Source organism: Sylvia atricapilla, chromosome 5 (genome assembly GCF_009819655.1).
Source record: "Sylvia atricapilla isolate bSylAtr1 chromosome 5, bSylAtr1.pri, whole genome shotgun sequence".
Taxonomy (NCBI): Eukaryota; Metazoa; Chordata; class Aves; order Passeriformes; family Sylviidae; genus Sylvia; species Sylvia atricapilla.
Genome location: NC_089144.1, coordinates 61,481,244 through 61,501,395, shown reverse-complemented (window position 1 = coordinate 61,501,395; position 20,152 = coordinate 61,481,244). Strand labels below are relative to the sequence as shown.

The window sequence follows — 20,152 nt, the reverse complement described above, 5'->3', positions numbered from 1 at the left end:
GGCTTCAGGAGTGTTTGGGAACAGAAGGACTTGCCTCACTGTGAGTCCAGATCAGCCATACCCTCCACGTGAGAAAAAAAGAGGGCAAGCTCGACAAGTGTTAGAATTTTTTTTTGCATAGAAAAAGGGATTGATGAAAAAAAGACTCTCCGCTTGTCTACAAGCTAATCCCAAGAGAGACTCAGATGAACACAGCCTGCTGAAGCTTCACTGAAGTCAGTGGGTCCCATGCAGGAGCATATGAGAGACTATTCCTCTTGACCAGCAGGCAAGCCTGCAGCCTACACAAATGGCAAAGCTTATTTCTTGCTGTTGAATTTTAAGATTTTGAATTCTGAAGCAATGATTTTGAACATAATTTGCGCACTGAAATCCCTTATGTTTCCTCAAAAAATTTTGGTCTGCTTGTTGTCAGCTTGTTAAACAACCCTTTACCTTGAGACAGACCAGCCATTTGTCAGTTCTCTTTTCTGCTTTATGACTTCTCTCAGGATTCAGAATCATTTAAATTAGGTTAAACTGAGCAAACTGAAAAACAGCTAGTCGTAATTTTTCTTTTTTTTCCCCTGCGGACTATATTAAAAAAAAATCACAACTAATTTTATGTTGACTGAGCTTTTTCCAAGACCTTTTTGCTCATATAAAAATGGAAGAAAGCAAAATATACTAGTTTTATATTTCCCTTCTGTTTTACCAAAAGATAAACCAAAATTAATTTCATTCCTATTCATTTCAGGTCCCACAAATTGTCTCTTTTTTGGTCAAAAATATGAACTACCTCTGGCGGTTTCCAAACAAATTTCTCCGTTTATTTTCCACCAGACATACTTTTTTTTTAACCAGCTATAAATAAGATCAACAGGAATATTGCTACTGATACAAAGGGGAGCTGGGTCAGGCAGAATCACTACAATGTCAACTAGATCTTTTCTAGGGAAGGAATTCCTTCTGGGGAAGGATTTCCCCCCTTCTGTCAAAATGAACCAATAAAATACAGCATTTTCCAGCTTTTATAGGTGAAATGGAGGACACTACCATTTACCAACACTCATATTCTGAAAAGTGGAAAGTTTTGTCATTATTCCACTTTGAAAAATCGTTTTTAGAAAATCATGAAAAATTAGGACTCTTTTACGTCCGATTGTTGAAAGATTTTAGATTTACTGCCAGCATTCAAAATATGGTTGGGGAAAGGAGTGTTGCTGGCTTTTACCTGTAGATGGTGACATTTTGGAATGAACATTAAGCACACATGCAAGAAAATCCCATACTTGTAAATACTCAACAAAATGCCCCCATCCTTTTCTTAAACAAACAGTTTCGTACAGTTATGCAGATGTAATCGGATATTAAGAAACAGGCCTCAATTTTGCAGATATAAGGTCCCAATCTTAAATATAAATGCATCCAGCCAGAGTGCTATGTTCACACAGGGTACCACTGGCTTCAGCAGAGCTCCACACAAGGCTCAGATTCTGCTTGCATGGACTAATTACTAGCTTGAGGCCTATAGCAAGACTTAAGAAAAAAAATTAAAAACCTCTACATTGTTCAATATACAACAGGCATAATTTTCTAAATGAGTTTGGAGTCCTTTATTACAGGCCTCTAAAAATTGTTGTTAGGGTTATGCATTAAAAACACTAAAGCAATAAAAAAAAGGAATTTTTTTGTGTTTGTTTTTTTCCTTCTATGGTACCATTAAGCTATAAATAATTTTAGGATAAAATGCCTAGGTATAAATGAAACTGTTAACTGATCGTGTTTGCTGATGTCCCTTTCTCACGTTGCCCAACTTGACTCCATTAATCCAGCATCTTCTCTTGTTTCTTGCCTTCCTTTTTCTTCTTCTTGGATTCTGTAAAGATAACAAAAACAATAAAAAAAAAAATTAGTGTCTAGCAGGCACTGCAATAAATTTCACTTAACACCCGTGGAAATTCCCCTTTTTTTTCCTCTCCAGGCACATACAAATCATTTCCTCAATTTGAACAAAGAAAAGGAAAAGGGAAGGAAAAGAATAAAAAAAACAGGAAAGGCCAAGGCAGTAGAGAAGATGGAGAGGGAGTTGCATGTTCAGTTCAGAACCCTCCCTATCTGAGGGGCTGACCCTGTTTGGCATGCAAAGCATTGTCCCAGGAACTTGCTCAGAAAATAAGAAAACAGCAGGCATCTCCTGGAGAAATGGGGTCACAGCTCAGTGGAGAGCTGGAAGAAAGCATTGCACACACTACCCACACATATACCCTTCCCCTGCTTCCTTTCTGTCTCATTGTTAGTCTTTGGCTTTCTTTGAATGTGTGAGCAGCTCCAGAGCACGGGGAGAAAGCTCTCTTGTTTCTGCAGCTCCTGCACTGCCAACCCTTCCCTGTTCCCCTGGGACAGACACCTATGTGCACTCGGCAGGCAATGGGAGCTTGGCCTGGGGTCATGGGAGCACGGCCTGTCCAGCCAGCTGAGACTGATGGGATGAGCAAAGCACTAAGGAGCACCTGCTTCTCTAATTAATTTGGGGAAATAAGGGAATGATGCGAAGGTACAAGTGAATATTCATTGTACTACCCCCTGCAGCAACTTCTGCTGTACTCTGGGAGAGTGTGGTATTCAACAGGTAAGGGAAACTCTCAGAGGGACCTTCGAAATTAAAACAAATTAACAGGATTAGGTACTCTTGTGTCACATGTCACCTTGTAATGGGGAAAACACCAGCTCTCACGGGGAACATGACTAAATCCTTATTGATACCAGCACGAAACAGCACAACAGGTACCACAGAGAGATGGAAACAGCTGCTGCGAAGCATCTTTCCTGGAGCCAAAGCAAGCAAGCAGACCCAGGTTTGCCTTAACCCAGATTTCATTAACCAAACCAAGCAAAACTGTCATAGAATCAGAGAATATGCTAAGTTAGAAGGGATCCAGAGGGATCACTGAGTTCAACTCCTGGCCCTGTAAGGACCACCCAAAAACATCACACCATATTGCCTGAGAGGGCTGTCCAAGCACTTCTTGAACAATGCCAATCTAGTTCCCATGAATATCACCTCTGGTTAAATAATAACTATCAGCTTGAATGAGAAGACAAGCACTTAACTCTTAAGGTGGGACTGTTATTTGTGCCTCTGATTCATTTATATAACACAGTCAGTCACAGAATCACCAGCTGTGGCAAAAACAGCTATTTTCTATTAAAGTCAAGACAACTACATCAACACCTTCCAGGTATGGATAGGGCCAGGTACCTCCAGCAGAAGGCAAACTTAGGCTATCATATTTCTCTGATGTTGTTTTTCCTCTTTCCTAGTGTTTCAAACTGCCATGTTTTCTTTGCCTGTTATAACAAGACAAAAATTGTTTCTGATAGTCCTTCAGTCAAAGAAACAAAAAATACTTTTTTAGCTATATAATTTCCTCTAAAATCTCCTTCCCTTAAAAACTTTGCTTAACTTTCAAAGGGACAGTAATTTAAAAGAAGCAATTTTTTTCATTTGAAAAGTAATTTTTCCCCCTGCCTTTGCACATATCTGTGTGTATGTGTTTGCATGTGTTTCTGAATGTCTGTAGTCTGGAGTTATTCACAAAATCTGACACTATTTCATAACCTGTCATATGAAAAAATAATCTTCCATTGAGTTAGTATCTAATTTGTTTTCAGCTACAGCTTTTCCACCCCCTGCAAATTTCCTGTATCCCCTCTCCACCTCTGTCACCCACATCCTGCACTTCCTCTAATTCTGCCCCTCTGTAAGACTGACGCTTCTGGATTCTGTATTGATTGCACTTTCCTTCATACTTTTTATTCCCCACACAACACCACTTTCTCGGAACGAAACAGTGGCATTTTATCAATCAGAGCAGCACTGGAATCTACAAAATTTATTTAGACCCAGCACAATCAGCAGGGCACTATGCAGACTTCAACCAGATTTACTAAGAGCAAAGGAGACATAAAAATGCAGGCAGACTGCTAACAGGACTCTGTTGAAGAGTTTGTGCAGCTCTTGGTGGGAATGAGGTCAGCACCAGGAAGAAGACTTTGGTCTGGAATCATGTGAATGTACCAGGTCCCCATCCTCACTTGACTTGAGGTACCAGACAACACATTGTTTATGCATTTGCACTTAATCCCGGTAGGTCCACATCTCTTATTTTCTCAGTCTTTCCCCTTTGTCTACCTTGTGGCAATTTGCACATCATTCAAACTGCCAAACCCATCTACCTTGTGGCAATTTGCACATCATTCAAACTGCCAAACCCATCTACCTACAAAGACAAGTGACTCTGCTTTTGGTCTCAGCAGAGTAAAACTGTCATGTGCCTCCCTCATTAAAAGTACTCACACCACAACAGCTTCATCTTTCAGATAGGTAACCTGGATTGATGCACAGCATATTTGCTCTTTAAAGTGACATGCATACACACAATTGTGAGAGTACTACAAAGAAAGGCAAATAAAAAGGAAACTGCCCAAATATTTTCAGCCCTTAGGCTCTCTTAAAATTCTTATCACACACACCAATACCCATGGGCTGACACATGAAAATGTTCATATGCTTATGCACAAGTCTGTTCACAGCTACACTCTCCACCTGGTTTGATTATGCTCAGGCTACAGACTATGGTATGTCCATGGCTGGCAATGTATAAAGTTGCTTTAAGATGCAATTTGCTTATGTTTTTTCACTTATCAGCCTACTCTTTGCATTTGTGTCATTCAGGCTTTTATTGGCCTCACCACTGTTCACCCTATTTCCACTTTTATCACATGCTATTGGGTCAGCTCACAAAGCCACCCTGGGAACCACATCACCCCAATCACCCTGCCAGTGCTACCCTCCCCAGAGTAAGCAAGCATGACTGGAAGGGTCACCATGGTCAAAAGGCTAACGAGCTCAGAGTACAATGCCAGTTGTCTGCCAGCTCATCAGTCCCATACTCCAGCATCAGCTGTAGCCATTTGCCAGTTAAGTGAGGGAAAGATCCCCTAGATACACTATGTCCAACAGTCCCCTTAATTTTCCTGTTCCATACATGAAAATGATCAAAATTCAGCTCAGGTTAGCACAAATTGGATGCTAACACATTTAGTTCAGCCATTTCCTACCAAGCATCTTAATGCTGTCCCATCAGAAATTACAGTGACCCACTAAGCAGAGCCCACTGAGACAACCTTTACACTGGGGAAGCCACTAAGCTGATTCCATGTCTCACTGAGATAGAGGGAAGCAGGAAGAGCTGCCCAGTGAGTAGGGACTACCCTGAGCAGAACCCTGCTGTTTGCAGGAGCTGACAGCAGCCTCCTTCACCCCACCCATTCCACTGAGCAGAGCATTTCCACAGGCACAGACAGAGCTGTGCAACAGCTGTCCTTTGCCTTCAGGGAATGTGTTTGCTACAGACAAGTGCTACCAAAAATATAGACACATTTTATGGTAAAACCACTTCATCAGATGAAACTCGGGTTCATACCAGCCCACACAGAATTTGAATCTGAATCTACTCACTGCCCTATTTGCTTTCAAGTTAGGCGGCCCAGTTGTGCCAGACACCAGTTGGAGGTATCTTTATGAGCTATCTGTGGTAGAAATCAGGGTCCAGAGAGGCAGGAGCAAAGCAAAAGGCAGAATGATAATCCTGGATTTCAGAAGAGCAGACTTTGGTCAGTTCAGGGACCTGCTCAGCCAGGCTAAGTATCCTGGACCAGGGCGCACACAAGGAGCAAATTCCAAATGCCTGGCAGCCCCTGCAGCGTGCAACAACCAAGCACCACACAGCCACTCTGCTCCCCCCTGGAACCAACGCACTTCCAGCAAGATAAAAAACAAACAGTCCTGCAGGAGCAAAGTGTGTCAATGCACTGGATTATCTAATCACCAGAATAACTCTACAAATTGTCGCAAGACTTAGAATTATTCACAGGACTAAAAACTGGTCATGGATTAGCACTGGACCCACTTTCCATGGGCCCAAGGTGACCAGTATAAAAAATTCCAGTCAGGGTGTTAGTGAGTCAACAAGTTAATTTGTTCAGCAAAACTTTCTCTACGCAATTTGGAATTGCAGCTGTTCTCTTTAAACAGTCATCTTTATTCCAGAACCTCATTCTTACCATGCAAGCAGCAAATGAAAGTAATTCAGTTGAACAGGAGCCACACACCATTCGAAGCCACTGTTAATGTATAAGGCACAAAAGGAGGTAATTACATTTTAATGGAAATCAAGCTTTGTAAGCCAAGATTTGCAGGCCTCTGTTTTCATTTGTTGAAAACAAGGTAACAATTCACACATGGTGGTGCTGAACTCCTGTGTATAAAAGTCAAACAGTGTCCCCAAAAGCAATATAAATAATTCAAAATAGCAAAAGCTGTGCAGATGGAAGGTTAGAGTAAAAAAACACCATCAGATGGGTTTTTTTAGATGTTCAGGATACAATTTTCCCAGGACCTATCACTCACTTAGTCTTACGAAGCTCAGAGGTATGTTTTAGAAAGGCCTCTCTACCCCTCAATCAGAGCAAATTTTCCAAAGCACCAGGTTCCTTTGGTGGTAAAGGGCAATGGTACCATTGGGTGCAGGGAGCTTCTGAATTTTGGGGATGAAATGCCAGTCCCTTTGGAACAGAGAAGTCTTAACTTTGGTATAATCAAGGATTTTATACCTTGGCAAAAAAAAAAAATAAATCTCACTTTGAAGACATTCACACTCCTGTTCAGGAACAGAAACTGTACTATCTTATGATTTCCATGACTGTAAAAACAAATATCTGGATTTCTGAAAACTCTTTAAACACTACATTGCCTTTTCTTGTAGAGGAAGAGAACTTTTCACAGCTATTTAAATCCTTTTCTTTCTTTTTTTTTTTTTTTCTGTACTATATACAGCATTTATGTACTCCAAATGGTTTAAGAAGGAAAAACTGTATTATAATAGCAACTATGCTCCCTAATGAATTCTTCTGAAAAGCCTCTTTGAGAAACACAGTTCTTCTGGAAGTGGAAAAAAAAGGCAATAATCCACCAGCTGAACAGCAGCAGAAGGCACCTCTTCAATCAAATCAATGACCCTGATATAACTTTTACTTCATTAATAGATTACAATTGATTACATCCCTTATATTTTAGCCTGTGCTCCTTACCAGCTTTCTCTAGTCATCTGTGTTCCTCAATTTCTTCACACTTGTGCTCACTCTTCTCCATCAGGTTTTGTTCTGCTTCTCACTTTGCTGAAGTTTTGTTTTGGATAAACTTTGATTTGTTCCCAGTTGACCATAAGACTGACTCGATTTAGACCTACGGGCTGCAACTGCCCCATTTAGGTCAGAGAGTCATGCTGTAAAGTGTGTTAGGAACGGGGAACAGTCAGATTTACACTTGTAACAAACATTAAAATATCTGACAAAGGAATGGAACCAAGTCACCACTCACAGAAAACGCGTCAATTATTTTTCTTTCTCATTGGAATTGCAAGAAGAAATAAATGTAGAGGAAAAATAATCCAATTTGTTCTAAAATGAGCCACAAAACTCTGAAATTGTCTTAGACAGTCAGAAGCCATTTCTTGAATCTGACATACTGATGTAAGACCTTTAAACCCTTTCCTTTAACATTCCAACTTAAACTACTCAGGAATTACAGGGAGCTTTTATTTAAGAGATAATTTGCTGAAACCAAGGATTTTCATCAGAAAGGCTTCCCTTTGATGATTTTCTTCCTTCAAATATTTGGAAGAAGAAGTTTCAAAACTGCCTATGCACAGTCACTCAAAAGACCATAAAGACACATGCAATTTCTGCCTTTGCTAGATGGCCTAATAGCCTAAAGGCAAATAACATGAACGTTTCACCTCATTTTCTTTACATCTATGTAAGCCCTTAAGATGTTAGATCTTAAGAGTTAAGTATTCAGAAGATTGCAATGGATAAACTTTTCAAGTCAAGGCCATTTTGGATTCTGCTAAAGGAGTCTGGCTTACACTCTCAGAAGTAATTCACTTTGCTCCTTAGTTGGCTTCTCATCTACCTCAGGTACATTTGCACTGCTGCTTCTCTAGGGAAGGGACTTTCTCACTGCTCTTCTTCACGTCCTGTGCTCAGCACAAGAGGGACACAGTCCCAGCTGGCTCTTCAGCCCCCTCTCTCTCTATTCTGTACACAAGGTCTCTCTTAATGCCAACAAGACAGGTCCAGGCACAGACTGATACATTCAGGGTTTACTTGCTGTATTCACATGTCTGCAGGAGACTGCTGGAAACAGAAAGCTTTAATAATCCACTGGGAATTTAATATATACTTATACAGCAAAAAGATCACACGAGTCAAATTGATATCTGTATTATATGTAAGTTTGCATATATAGAAAGTCATTTGTGGTATAAAATGAATAGAGAACCTATTTTATTCAGTCAGCTCTTGAAAACCAGGCACATGCCCTTCTCAGCTGTGCCTTCTGCATCTGCCCTAGATGAGCTCTACCCTTAGGGCACAGCACACGAGGTTGGCTTTGATCAGTGCTCCCCACTCTGCAGAGACACCTGCAAAAGGTTTGCAATAAGGACAGATAAAAGGAAAGATGGAAAGATGGCAATGTGGAAAATGAGATGGAGGGATAAAGAAGGGGGGGAAAAAAGCTTGAAAAGAAAGGAAGTGAAGAAATAGAAAAGGAAAAGGACAGAACAGAAGGAACAGGGTTTTCTCTCCGTGTCACTGCTGGGAACCGTAAGGAGGGTAAACATTTGATGATGGCATATCTTTTATCACAGCAAATCCCACAGCTTAAGGCATTTTCATGGCTCAAGGGCACTAATGCCAAGGAGGCTGGGCTGCTCTTACAAGCCAGGAAGGTGAGGCAGTGAGCACATAATGGAATTGGCACACACAAGGCTATCTAAGCTTCCACCCACAAAGGTCTCCATTAAACCCTAAAAGAAACTCCTGCAGGTACAAAAGTGTTAAATGAGAATTTGTCAAATCCAGTTCTTCATCTTTTAGGGGAGCACAGAAAAAGAAAAATTAATCTTAAATACAGACCAAGGGGTCAGAAAAACCCGCAAATTTAGGTTTCCGTGAAACATCCCAGTGTTTTTCTTTTCAAAAACACCCATAAAAGATGCAGAACAACTAAAAATTGAAAAATATTTAGTTACAAAATATTTCTTCTCTCCCTCTCCTACACGCATTTCCTTCTCCCTGGAATTAGGGTTGTGTCAATCAGATTGATATTATGCTATGATCTGACAAGGCATTCAAATTATTCATCCAAACAGTAAAACTTTTCAAAGGTACAAAAGCAGTCTCAGGGGAAACTACAGTGCAAAGCCTCCAAGAAACATAAGGAAATAGAAGCAGAAAAGCAACCATTAAAAGACACCCAAACTTTATTAGTTATGGGCTGTACTGGCAGCTTATAAGCAGCTTGAGGCTGATCCACACTGTAAGCACCATTGTGTGGTTTTTTTTCTTATATAGCTTATTCCCATTGAAATTGAGAAACATCATATTTCCTCCTTCATGGCAGCAAGGAGCCAAATGACAGTCATGTCTCAGAGCCTGAAGTTTCCAGTGAGTTTTATTTCACCTTGAAACACAAGCCTTGTCCTCAGACTAGCACTGGGCACTGGGCAACACAACCAAGCATTTAGTGCCCAGTCTCACCCCTCTAGACCACTGTTTCTTCTCTTGGTTTTCACATTTCCCAGCGCCATAAGGCATAAATTATTCATGGCAAAACTGCTTCTCACAATGTTTATGCAGTGCTTAGTACAATGGCACCCTTTTTCAGCTGAGGCCTCTGGGCACTCATGCAATACAAATAATCATGATGATAGCAACAATAATAACAGCCAGCTATGCTTTTCCCACTGGGCACACACTTCCAGTGTCCTGGCTCACAGAGCTCAGATCACTGTATTTCACTACAAGCTCCCAGCCAGTGCCAGGGCCCATTCTTCAATAAACATACCTCACCCTTTAGAACAAGAGAAAAACCTCCCAATTTTGCCTTTCAGGTCTTTCTTTAACTATCACAGCTTTTTCCTAATATGAGAAAATCCCTCATTTTTATAACTAATTAGTTTGAGCAGATTCTATTATTCTGCCTCCTGTAACACTAATTATTACACAAGCTGCATGCCTGCACAACTAATGAGTTACATTAAAGCTGGGGAATTCTAAAACCTACAGAGGGAGATACAGATGACTGCAAAGCCAAAAGAGGAGACACCAGCATCTTTCAAACAAAAGAAAATCACAGCCTTAACAAGTCATTTCCTCTCACTCCGTGTCCCCTCCAGCTGCTTTGTGCTGTTGCACAAAGGCAAAGTTGAGGGAGGGCACTCCAGAAAAAGCAACTTGTCCAACATGCAAAATTAAGAGGTCCAATTTCATCAGTGCAGCATCCAGTTTGTCTGAGGAAATAATAGCTCAGGAGAGCAAGTCACTCATAAACCACTGTCAGCTCCTTGCAACAACCAGCAGTCAAGCCATTCTGCCAAAGCTGGCCAGTCTGTTCTGGCAGCACACTGCAAGTAAGATGTTCTCCTTACAGGTAGGAATCTGCCACTGGAGTGCTCAAAAACCACAGGTTGTTTTCTGTTCCTGCCACCACAGTAAAGACAGGGATACACCTGCCCTTTAACACAAGTCCATCTCTATGATTCGACAAGAAGCTTCCTAAGAAGACCCAAGATAAAATGGTGTTTAACACTGATAGGAATCCACTGTGATTACAACATAAAACAAAAAAATCCTGATTAAAGACTGCAGTTCAGACACTCACCTTGAAGTCAATTGTCACATTCTGATAATTTTATTTGCATAATAAAAGGGAACAGCAGCTCCTGATAATTTTATTTGCATGATAAAAGGGAGCAGCAGCTACTAGGTACATGCCTGGACCTGCCACTGATACTTAATCTGGGATATCATTTAGCCTTTCTGACTTTCAGTTACTACTTTTCTTTTAATTAGACTTCTTGAGCTCCAAGGAGTGATAGCAAGGATTAGCTAATTTTTGTCTGTAAAGATATACAGATAAAAGAACCAAGGGAGGGCAGATTGTTTATACTTCACTCAGCTCTGAAGTAAAACTCTTCAAATTAAATGAATTTATTAAAAATACAGAGTGCAGTCTCCATGCGGTAGCATGCACATCGTGCCAAACACAGGGAACTGTACTAACACCTTGCTGTGCTCTCAAATGCTAAACATGATCTGAATCATACAGAAGAGATTATGGCCATTAACAACTCAGTTAGGTCTTGCCTTCATGTGGGAAATCTTTCCAAACACTGCATGTTGGAGGATGTGATCTTTGGTTGGCACTCCAATCACTAAAGACAACAGTGGTGTGAGCGGTGCTAATGTTTGCCAGTCCCAACACATATTTTTCCTGTGTGGCAAGGAATGAGCTGAGCCATGACAAAGTAACTCATAGATGTGATATATTGTAAATTGATAAAGAGTTAGGATGGGAGATTTATTAAAAAGAACTAAATACAGCCAGGTGAAAAAGTTATCAGAAAGGTGCATAATTCAAAAAAAATGAAGGGTACATTGCAGAAAGGGCAGGGAAACTGCTCATTCTATTAAATTTTATCTTAATCAGAAGAATAAATATCTGAAAGTACAACAGTTATGGAGAGAGAGAGAGAGACAAAGAATGAGAGCGATGGAAAGAGTGTAAGAAGAAATAAAGCCCATCAGGCAACCCAGCTCAATGAAAATAAATTCCTCCTCTCTTAGCCATTAAAACAAAATGTTTCCTGAATCCTGACAATACTCCATTCTTCTGCTTTCTGGCTGGAACCTGAGCGAGCATCGATCACGTTTGGATGGGTGTGAAGCAGGGCAGATGGAGGATGTCGGAAGCGTTTTGTGCTCCTCAGCACAAGTTGGCCATTAGAGAACCACTCGACAGAAGTGCCCGAGCCTGTCACATCTGCCAGGACAGTTTAGGGAGACCTTCAACATCACCAGCCTTGCAGACACTGATTAGAATATGCAATTGCATGTGCTAGAGGAGAGGTGCCTGCCTCCACTGGGATTTTGTGATAAAAATTATCCTTTCGTCCTTTCCAGGCTCGTGACAGCCTTTCTCATGACCTCATTTGTGTACTAAATACACCACAAACCGTGGTGCCTGGGACATCACTGTCACATTGCTGACAATCTGTCTGTCTAAATGCACAGTATTCAAGAAGGAAAGATGTTTTTCATCCTGTGTTACGTACACTTTAACCCAGCAGTCCAGGACCAAGCTACTGTCTTCCAGTCTGAGAACATGTGAGCAAAGCTATGGAGAAAAGAGCTTGTCAGGAAGCCAGGTAAAAATTATAAATCCTGGTTCATCCTCTGCTTTTATCCTTAAATATGGCTGTAATCTATAAGACAGCTGCCCAGAAGCAAAATGTACTGACACAGACCAGTTGCTAAGAAGAAAATATTTATTTTTTTTAGTTTCCAAAATAATGGAGAGTGCTTAAAAAAGGTTTTAGGCTTTTCTAAGAATGCTAACTAACTATAAAAGAAATCCATAAGAACATTTAGATTACCAGTTTATGAAGAAGGCATTAATTCCCAAAGTTTATGAGTGTCTCCTGCTTTAACTTAGCATAAGTTTTGTCAGAGATCATAGAAGTCCTGGAAAACCAAACTATATTTTATCAACAAGTCTGTAAAATTATAAGCCCTGTGATTTTTTTTTTGCAGCTATGATTTTCCTTTCCGTTAAGAACAGATCCAACTCCTATGAATAGCAGTCATTTTTGAATTCATTAAGTGAGAGGAGGGAGACCCATCCTATCAGCAAAGCTGCCATATGCTGATGGGCTGGAAAGGTGGATAAGCAACAGTAGAGCAGCATCTACACTTAAGATCAATCAACTGGCAGTTTTCTCAAAGGACAGAGAAAGATGAGGAGGAACTTCAGATACCAAATCCCATGAAGGAAATGTGCCAGGTGAAATTTGATGCACAACACTTCAATGGTCAGGCCTAAAAAAGATCTGCACAGTTTTCTGGGGTTCTTAAATTATCTTTTTTTTTTTTTTTTTTTTTTTTTTTTTTTTTTTTTTTTTTTTTTTTTTTTAATAAAGGGAGAATTTTGAGGGTCTCAGATACACCCCATGCAAGCAAAAAACAAAATTAAAATTATATTTAGCTAGTTTAGTGGGTCTCATGAACAATAAAGGTAGTATTGCAATGATACTTTCTTCTTTCAACAAAGATCTGTAGAGAACATGCTTGGAATACTGTTTACAATCCAGTCTCTCCATAATAAGAACTCTTTTGCAATAATAGAAGGAATTTAGATAAGTACAGTAGTGAGTAATCTTAATGTGGATAAATTCTTAGACAAAGAAATACTTAAGTCAGAAGCATTAAAATATGGCAAGTGACAAAAAGTAAAAGAAGATATGGAGAAGCTAAATAGGGGCTTTTACTGACTTCATTTACAGTATGAAATCGAAAGGAAAACTAATATAATGGAGAGGTTACAAATATAATCTAATAGAATAAAAATTTCACCTCACTGGAAAGGGGGTTAGGAAAATCACAAAAACAACACTTTTTTTCTGAATACACCGGTATTTTTCAGCGCAATATTCTCAGTCAGTTCACGTCTGCTTTTGGCACTCTCAGCTTGTTGCTGTCAGACGCGTTCATTGGTACACCTCAAAGCAAAGACCAGTCAGAGAGGCAACCATTCACAGCAAAACAGATTCCTGAACTGCTACGGCCCTGACTGACTGCTCTGCTGCCAGAGCACCCAAATGCCAGAAAGCCCCTGCCCTGCCCAGACAGGCAACCCTCCTAGGAATCGACAGCCCTTGATCAGCACGCACAGATCGAGTTGGATATCAGTACAGACCTTCCACACTTCAGAAAATAACCTGCTGCTTTCAAGTAATGTATCATGGGCTTTTTTTGTTGTTGTTTTTTTTTTTTTTTTTTTTTTTGTTACAGTCTTGAGGCACTGATGCAAAGTTAGGGGTGAAAAAGGACCCTAACATGTAACTGGTAGACAATTTGAAGTGCTCAGGCCATAATGCAGTTCTTCTCATTTCCAAAGAAGGAAATTCATTAAGATTCTAGCTACGGATTGAATGCAGTTTAAATCTTTTTCTTTATCTTAGTCTTCTTAGGTAAATCTTTCTTTACCTCCAACCTGTAATTTCCTTCACCTCAGGAAGAAAACAAATGCTCTCATTCTAGCTGACATGCCAGCACTCCGATTTTTAACTCAGAAATAAAGTTCAGTGGGGCAAAACTTTTCACACAGTACTAATCTGCTTGACCTAATTTCTTCCCCTAGCTCCTCCTCCTGGTGCCAACACACTGCCCAGCGTAGCCCCCGTGTAGTTATACCCACAGATCTGCAATATGGCCTTAGCTGGGAGCCCAGGCAGGCTGTGTGTGCGTGACTCCCATGCCTGCTGCTCCTACTAATGCCAACAGCAGATGAGTGAGCAGGTGGCATGCAGGAAGATGCCGTGAGATTTCCAACGCAGATCAGGAGAGCAGAACTGCCCACGGTTATTATGATTAAAAACCCACATTTGTACCTATTTCTCTTTTTGCATTCCTTCAAATCAAATAAAGTCAGGTCTCGTAATTAAGTCAAACCCCGTAACTGCTTGCTGCAGTCAGTCCCAATCCAATTTTCAGTCTCAGCTATAACTCACTCCTAGACTCTAGAATCAGTTAAAGTTGACTCCAATCCAGCAATTTCTCAAGCTCTGCCTTTAAAACTATAACTTGAAAATGAGCCTGTACCATCCAAGAGCACTGCTCTCACAAAACAATGCTGCATCAATGCTCTGCTTTGTCCCCCTCTCCCCCTGTTCTGACAGCCATTGACCGAATGTAGATCCATGAGTCAGTGGAAGCAGGACAAGGCAGAGACTTGAGGGGCACAGGCCTTCTGGCAGCACAATAGGAAGCCTCTTTCAGTAAACTCCCAAAGGCTACTTACGCTACTTAGTGGAAAAAGTGAACACAACAAAAACCCATACCAAAAAAAACCCCATCAAAACAACCCAAACCCTGAAAACATGAAAAAAATCCTGCCCCCCCAAACTGCTAAACACTAAAATCACACATCTCAAAGCCCTTCCTGCATTTCCATCTCATCACTTCAATCCCTAAATGATGTTTATTGTCACCAGCTCAACCAACTCAGGTGGTCTCTAAAAATGTAGTTTGTGGGAGCTGGCCAAGCTGAAGCAGCGATAAACTTAAGGCCATGAGAAAGCCCTTTCTAGCTGTGGTGAGTAGTAAAGGTTCATGGGAGTTTGCATATTAATGAAGTTGTTCAATATAAGGTTATGCTTTTATGATTGGTCAGTTATGCTGTACAAATATGGTTATATTCCCAGTTCGAGTTTCTGATTGGACCCTTACCCTCAGACCTACCCTATATATTATCATGTTTTCCTCATTCCAGGTCCTTAGTTGGTTTCCCCTGACAGAGTTCTCCTGGATACTATGCACGGCTTTGGGGCACCATCTCTATTTTCTTTTATCTCTTATTAAAATGCTCTTTTCCTAGTGCCATCCATCATTCCCACTCCTAAATATTTTCTCGCCACCCTCTGCCCTAAAGTCAGGGGACCTGAAGGTTTGTCGCAGTTCCCCTCACTGTGATACCAGCTCTAACTTTGATGCTCCACAGCCTGTCACTCTCTGCACAGGTTCTAGACTCGTCTGGTAACTGCATGGATGGTGTGCAAAAAAAAACAGTACATGGGTGGATGGATAGATGGATGGATACACAGGCATACACAGAAAGTGCCTGCAACTTCTCTGGTTGCTCAAGCAGAGCAGGCCACCTGCAGCCACAGCCCACAATTTGAATATTGCTTGTCCAAGCTGCACCTGTCACACCTAATAACATTTATTTGTATTGTTATCCAAGTATTCAGAGTCTGGAATGTGTTAAACCCTGCTGGTTTTAAGTAAACAAATGTCAGGGTAGCATAGCTTTTATAATCTACTTAAAACACATTATTTTTGTATCTCAAACAAGATCTCACAGTTTTAGCTCCCACTGTAAATCATCCTATATACATAACACCTGCTACTCCAACAAAAGAGTAGATTAAAAGGCTTAAATAATTAAAAAGAAAATAAGTTTTTCTAAGGGGCACCTTATGCAGGGTATATGTCTTTCTGTGTACCATGAATTATATTGTCAGTCACACTTCAATAAGACATACACATTTGGTATTGTTCTTCCTGATACATTTGAATAAAGAATAAACAGCCTCAAGGGTGCATGATATTTTCATATTTCAGTGTGCAGTGAGAAGACTATCCTTTCAATGCTACTTGTCCAGAAGGAAAGCAGTCCTTTTTTTAACTAGCCATTATTCAACACCAAACAAAACCTATATAAAATATGCCTTTATGAAGGGATATTTTTTCATGTTATTATTATTATTATTTTGTTCCCGTCAACAAGTGAGTTATGAAAAGAATCTTTAATCTTGAAGTCTAGCTCTGTAAGCAAACTAGTAACAGTACAGGTGGTCTAAAGTTAAAATTGGAGTTCTAATCTTCAGCTTACTTTTCAAGTGTGAGACAGCCTTGACAATCCAGCTCAGGAATATTCCCTGCCTGAGCAGTGACAGACGGGAGCAGTGCAGAGCTGAGGAAAGTCCATGAAAGTGCAATATCCTGTACAGCTGAGCTCCCACTGAAGCATGCAGGACATCACAAACCCAGTGGTTTAAATGAACTATCACGCAGCTTTCAGCAAATGGAATTTACCTTGAGGTTTGGGTTTGGTAAGCTTCCCACAGGGCTTGGAGATTGTGACAGTCTTCTGGCAGTCAGCGTTATGAAGGGCTCTCTTTAGGTTCCCGGTCCGAGTCTTCAGGGCCGTGTTCAGGTCACATTCTCCCCAGGCCTGGAACTGGTATTTGCACTCCGCTGCAGCAAGGGGGGAAAAAAGCCAAAATTTAAAACACAGTGACTGAGTGTGAAAAGAAAAACGTTGTGAGTCTAATAGGATATCACAGGCAGTGGGCCCTCATAGACAAAAAGATGTGCAACTAAACAAAAGAATCCCAAGAAAACTTTAAAGATTATTTGCAGTGATAATCACAATCCCCCTGCCCACTCCCCAAATGCTTTAAAATTTAATCCTCTTGCTTTTGCATGGATATTGCATCTTTCGGCATATAAAGAGAAATACATTTAGCTATGGATATGAACAGCAACAGCAAAAAAAAAAAAAAAGAAAAAAGGAGAAAGAAACAACAGTTTGAAATGGCATTTACATTCTATATGGTTGTTTCTCCATTTGTGTGATGCCAGAGGTTGCTAAATAAAGCTTGAATGGTTTCTAGAAGGTTTGTGCACCCATAAACTTCTCAAGTCTGAAACTGCTGCATTGATTGTGTTGGTAAGGTCACAATAACTTCAAAATCATGCAAGTTGTTTACTAGAAAAAAAAGCCAGTTTTGCAAGAGTGATCAAATTTGAGTTTTGGACAGTCTGTTACACATGAACCTTCTGAACTGAACAATAAAAATGAAATACACTGGTCTTCACTCACTCCTTTCACTGCACACACAGGTAGCCTGCTCCCCACACTCCACATCACACATTGTAAAGCCTGTGATAGCATCACAGAGGTTCACAGTGACCCTGCACTACTGCCCTAAACAGGGCTGAACAACGCAGAGAGCAGATTTCAGCATGCAGGGTTATAATAACTAGGCTATAGGGACTCTCTGCAGGGGAGCTCTGAGGAAGATGCCTTCTGACTCCTTGCATGTTCCACCTCTGACGAACCTGAAATAGAGGACTAATGCCTTCACCAAGACATCTGCACAACTAAGCAGAAAATACAGGCTTCCTGCTCCTTACTCAAATTAAAAACCAAAGTAAATCCCTTAAGAGAGCAATGCTGACCTCCAAACTGCTTCTTCCAGTTGCAGGGAATCTTACACTTCTGCGTCTTGGTGGTCTGTTTGCACTCGGCTCCAGTGCGAGTGCCCTCGCGTGTCCCCAGGCCACAGTCACCACTGGTGGGCACGCAGACACTCCACTGCCATTCCCCACAGTCAGACTTCTTTGCTTTTTTCTCTGGATGAAGACAAGGAACCAAGCAAGAGAAGCGGTCAGTACCCAGAGCCTATGGAGAAGTTGCCTAAACTCTACCAAAATCACAGCACCTGGAAGGGTGAGTAAGGAAGACATTTGACAATTGCCTCAAAAGCAAAAGGTCTGACATCCTCTTCACAGTTCTGCAGAGACAGGTCAGCCCCTTTGAGTCCAAAGAATGTGAGAATTCAAACCCAGTCCCACTGCCATGTTTACTAGTCCATTTACATATTCTCAAATGGATTCTCATCTGGAGAAATCCAAAAACCCACAGGGATCACTGATGAAAACATTGCCGGAAGGCTCTCACTCAGAAAGGACACTCCTCTGTCTCTAGTAGCTGGTGGTATGCAAATATCCTCAGCTCCAGCTGAAGCACTGTAAACAATGAGAAATGTATGTGCTGACATTGTGTATTAGAGGTCTTGAGCACCTCCAGGAAGCAGCTGTGGGATGCAAACTTTTGATTTGCTATACCATGTCACATTTTACATCAGAATATGAACAAAATTTCAAAGGCAAAGGGGCTACAGGGAGAAGTGTATTTGAAGTGCTGTTAATTCAGGTGGGTTTGTTGCTCAGGGAAAAAGCAAGGATCATGATTTTATTTAGATCCTTAGACCCAAGTCTTATGAGAAAAAACAGCAATGTCATCAAGCCCAAGGATTCACAAAAATAATTACTTACGCCCCTAAAACATCACAAGTAACTGTAAATATACTGATATAAAATTATTTTTCTTCTAGGTCTTGCATATTTCTGCTAGCATTTTCTCATATTTCTACAAAGCCAAAATAGTAAAAAAAAGTTCCTTCTTTTTCTTGGGAACACTAATTCTGACAGACTCACAGTTAATACTACCTGGTATACAGGCTGCCTGAAAAAAATAAGCCTTAAGAAAAACACCAAAAAGTATGTTCTTTAAAAAATGTCAAAATTGAGTTTGACCGATATGAATTTTCTACCCCAGGCCAGTTTCTCCCATAATGAGGTCTGAGTTCATCACTGACAGAAAGCAAGTACTGCTGGATGTCTGGCTGTCTGTGACCAGTGAGTTAGTACAATTCTTTGTCAGAGGATTTCCACATCACACAGCATCAGTGTAGTCCTGTCATATATAACACTGAACAAGGGACATAACTGCTCTTTCATCACTCCTGTTTGGTTCTCCCTAAGTCAAGCATGAAACTCTTCACAGAGCACATTTTAAGCTGCTTTGCAATATCCACTGTGTGATAAACCAAGGACTACAGTCTCTGGGGCTGTCAAGCTGCCACTTGACATGGAAGTAGTGTCTTTTTCTTTCACTATTTAACACAGAACAACACGTCACAGCCAAAAATCCTAACCTGATGTCAAAAGATTAACAAACGACCTGATCTGATAACAAAACCAGAAGCATTTGACATTCCCACATACATGCAATCTATCTTGGGGATTACCTCTGGATTAGACCAGACCTTACCTGGTTTCTCTTTCTTGCCAGCCTCAGTGGTAGTCACGGCTGCCAGAAGGAAAACGAGTGCCAGGAGGGCAGCCGTGAACATTCGACGTTGCTGCTGTTGCTGTTGCATTCTGCAGATCAGACAAAGAAGGAAAAAAATGATTAGTGAGACTGTAAAAAGTGGGACTCCAACTAGAGCATTTTTGGGAAGCTCTGCTTCAGGACCACAAGACACAAGCAGGTCAAACATAATTAGCTATTGCCAGAATGGGCAATTATCTCCACTCCAGAGAGAATATGGAGATTTTTAACTATTTTCCAGCCTGTGTAGCAAACAACTGATCTACATCACTGATGTTATTGGAGGAGTTTAGCCATGGGAGCTATTGTTTGTCTTCTAGAAACATACTAGAGAATCAAGGATCCTGACAGGTTTGGAACTCCCCTCTTCTTTTCTGACCTCTGGCTGTGTAAAAATAAGCAAAACATACCCTTCATATTTCAGTTTACCAATTTATATGAAGTAGAGAATACTCTATTGTCCACTTTGCAAGGGTTGAAGTTCTTACTAGGCTTAATTGACATCTGAAAAGAGCTTCTTTC

General features: G+C 40.7%; 1 protein-coding gene across 1 annotated transcript; it reads right to left on the bottom strand.

The window, feature by feature from the left end:
• Positions 1 to 1,571: 1,571 nt before the first annotated feature.
• Positions 1,572 to 19,680, bottom strand: PTN (pleiotrophin). Its single transcript, XM_066319723.1, has 4 exons — positions 19,571 to 19,680; positions 17,914 to 18,087; positions 16,765 to 16,926; positions 1,572 to 1,858 (listed from the first exon to the last, which is right to left on the bottom strand). The coding sequence occupies exons 1-4, from the start codon at positions 19,677 to 19,679 to the stop codon at positions 1,806 to 1,808; spliced, it is 498 nt and encodes a 165-aa protein (XP_066175820.1). The 5' UTR covers position 19,680; the 3' UTR covers positions 1,572 to 1,805.
• Between the last annotated feature and the right edge of the window lie 472 nt (positions 19,681 to 20,152).